This window comes from Miscanthus floridulus, chromosome 15, assembly GCF_019320115.1.
Source record: "Miscanthus floridulus cultivar M001 chromosome 15, ASM1932011v1, whole genome shotgun sequence".
NCBI classification, from domain to species: domain Eukaryota; kingdom Viridiplantae; phylum Streptophyta; class Magnoliopsida; order Poales; family Poaceae; genus Miscanthus; species Miscanthus floridulus.
In genome coordinates, this window is record NC_089594.1 from 41064311 (window position 1) to 41066459 (window position 2149).

Sequence of the window (2149 nt, forward strand, 5' to 3'; positions counted from 1 at the left end):
GTAGGGGGTCCCAGCCCCCCAGCGGACGTCGCCAGGTGACCAGGAGGCTGTCGTTCTCGTCCTCGCAAGGGGGGGGACGACGTCGCGTGACGACGAGCACGGCGGCGACGACGACGACGACGATGACGACGACGACGGCGACGACGCGCCTACACCAGGCGAGACGGCTTCGACTTCGTCAGGCGTGGCCAAGGTGTACTCGCGCGGGCCCACGCAGCTTCCTAGGGTGCGGCCGCAATTCCACCAGCGCCCGGTGATCACACCCGTGGGCCAGACGTAAGTAACCATTATTGATTTCACTACTTGTTCATATGACATGTCAAAAATCGAACTGAAGACTAATAATTGTTCTTAATGACTCGTGCAGTTCCTGGAAGATTGTGAGTGGAGCAGGTCAAGCACGCCATATCAATGGCATCCAGGGCCTCCTGATTAAGGAGTACTACCCTGGCCTTGTCAACGTCAACGGCGAGATGAAGGTGCCCACCAAGTGGTCCCACTTCTACCTCGTCGAGGAGGGTGGCGAGACCATCGCGGCAAAGATAAAGAGGGAGTTTTGGGTGAGTCTTTCATCGCACCGCATTGCTAAATAGTACGCATTCGTCGGACTTCTTGCAAAAAGGAAATGCTACATGATGTGTCTGTGTGCAGGACTTCTTCACGTGCGAGGAGGGTAAAGCAGCCCAGGCGGCGCGAGTGCAGGAGGCGGTCTGCAAAGATCGTCTCAAGGACCTGTACCATGAGGCGCGCATACAGGCCATCCGCGACTTCCACGCCAACGTGCTTGGAGAGAACATCAAGAAGCCCCAAATCCGCCAGAGAATGAACTCGAGGGAGGCCGACCTCACCCAAGCGCAATACGAGCAGGTAATTAAGTATGACAACATTCGTTCAGATTCCTTCAGTGAAACATTACACTAATCTTCTCGCATGTCAAATACTTGATGTCATGCAGGTGTGTCCGTCGTGGTGCGACAACCACAGGGAATGCTGGACGGAGATTGTGCGCATGTGGCGCACGGATGAGGCGTACGCGAGGCGCGTCGACCGTCAGGGCCGCCGCGCGCAGATGCGAGGGGTGTCACACCACCAAGGGAATCAGCCCCTCCCCCAGTTCACGACAAGATGGGTATGCGTCCGTTCATGTCTTAATCCTTGCGCTCAATTGTCAATACTTGTAACCATGTTTGTGTTTTCAATGCAGACGCAGACGCACGGTGGGCAGGAAATCAACGAGTACACCGCGTACCTCCTCTCTCACAAGGGCAAGGCGACGGATCCGAACAACGTCTACAACCCGGAGGACGGGCCCGATGCGTACACCAACCCCACCGCCTACGAGAAGGCCACCGAGTACACCGTCGCGGCTCGCCAGCGCTACGGGGAGACGTTCGACCCCACCGCCGAGCCCCTGGACACAGACCTCCTGCAGAGGTTGGGACCAGGGAAGCAGCACGGCCGCTACTACATGGCCCACAGCGTCCTCGACCCGTCCCAGGTTCCTACGCTGACCCAGGTTCGATCCACGCCCACGAGCTCCAGCGACATCCCCGTAGCGCCCCGGCGGCAGTCAGCGTCACAGGTAAGTGCCGTTTCGTTCGTTGTTCACTCGTTTCGCACCTGTACATACAATCAACACTGCGGATGTAATATTGCAGGCCCAGATGGAGGCCAAGATGGAGGAGAGGATCGTCACGTTGCACGCGCAGATGATGGCGCAACAGATGGCTTACCAGCAAAGCCTACAGTAGCACTACAACACTCAGATGCAGAACATGGCCAGCTTCTTCCAGTCCATGCAGACGCCCGGGGCGTCTACACCGCCTCCTCTTCCAATGTTCGCTCCACCGCCTCCTCCTCCAGAGTTTTTTCCTGTGCCTGCTCCTGTCGCTCCTGGAGGGACCCCCGGTGAGTATATTGACTCTTGCTTTAACTTGTGCGTCCATGCTGCAGATACTAATGACATCACTTGGCGTTTAACTTGTGCAGGTACAGTCGGCGGGTTCGAACCCGTCCCCTGGAGGTCCCGGCCATCAGATGATGTCGTATCCACCGTATCCACCTCCGCGTGGCCCTCCTCCGACGTACTCGTGGTCGCCGGTGCGCGGAGGGTGGCAGTACGCGCAGGCGCCTCAATTTGGTCCAAGGG

The 2149-nt window shown here is 57.9% G+C and overlaps 1 protein-coding gene across 1 annotated transcript in view; it reads left to right on the forward strand.

Annotated features, from left to right (window-relative positions):
• The window catches only part of LOC136507401 (uncharacterized), a 3173-nt gene extending 1422 nt beyond the window's left edge, over nucleotides 1-1751 (forward strand). Inside the window, exons 2-6 of the mRNA XM_066502135.1 lie at nucleotides 5-276; nucleotides 368-560; nucleotides 652-867; nucleotides 956-1129; nucleotides 1659-1751. Of these exons, the coding sequence (XP_066358232.1) occupies nucleotides 5-276; nucleotides 368-560; nucleotides 652-867; nucleotides 956-1129; nucleotides 1659-1751 (948 nt within the window). The remainder of the gene's footprint in view (nucleotides 1-4; nucleotides 277-367; nucleotides 561-651; nucleotides 868-955; nucleotides 1130-1658) is intronic.
• The last annotated feature ends 398 nt before the right edge of the window (nucleotides 1752-2149 follow it).